Raw genomic sequence first — 387 nt, 5'->3', positions numbered from 1 at the left:
AATAAATATTCTTCGTTCTGTTCTTATTTGTTATCGAAGTTCTTAATCTTAATATTAATGATTGAATATTATTTTGTACCCCCGAACGTATAAAAAAATCTAAACCAACATCCTACAAACACATAAAAAAGAATAACGAACAAAAGATCATTCTTTTTTATAATAATAAAATAGAACACCGAGACTTACGTGAAATTTAGAGAAGCAGCGATGGCATCCATAAGCTGCCCCATCGGACCCTTTACAATAAGCTCGTTTCCCTCGCCCCTGTGAATGTAAACATGGGGTGGCCATTCCTCCGCAGCCACCTTGAAGTGCGGCGCGCGGGGGAATCTGCAAAGCGGGCGGCTTGCGTCAAAAACTCGGTAATGTCGGGAGGCGGATTTG

The 387-nt window shown here is 40.8% G+C and overlaps 1 protein-coding gene across 1 annotated transcript in view; it reads right to left on the bottom strand.

The window, feature by feature from the left end:
- LOC119592268 (probable glutamate receptor) overlaps positions 1–387 on the bottom strand; it is a 3,905-nt gene that overhangs the window by 2,446 nt on the left and 1,072 nt on the right. The window contains exon 2 of the mRNA XM_037941097.1: positions 190–333. Within this exon, the coding sequence (XP_037797025.1) occupies positions 190–333 (144 nt within the window). The remainder of the gene's footprint in view (positions 1–189; positions 334–387) is intronic.

The sequence above is a fragment of the Penaeus monodon genome, chromosome 30 (genome assembly GCF_015228065.2).
Source record: "Penaeus monodon isolate SGIC_2016 chromosome 30, NSTDA_Pmon_1, whole genome shotgun sequence".
NCBI classification, from domain to species: domain Eukaryota; kingdom Metazoa; phylum Arthropoda; class Malacostraca; order Decapoda; family Penaeidae; genus Penaeus; species Penaeus monodon.
This window is presented reverse-complemented; position numbering and strand designations above follow the sequence as displayed.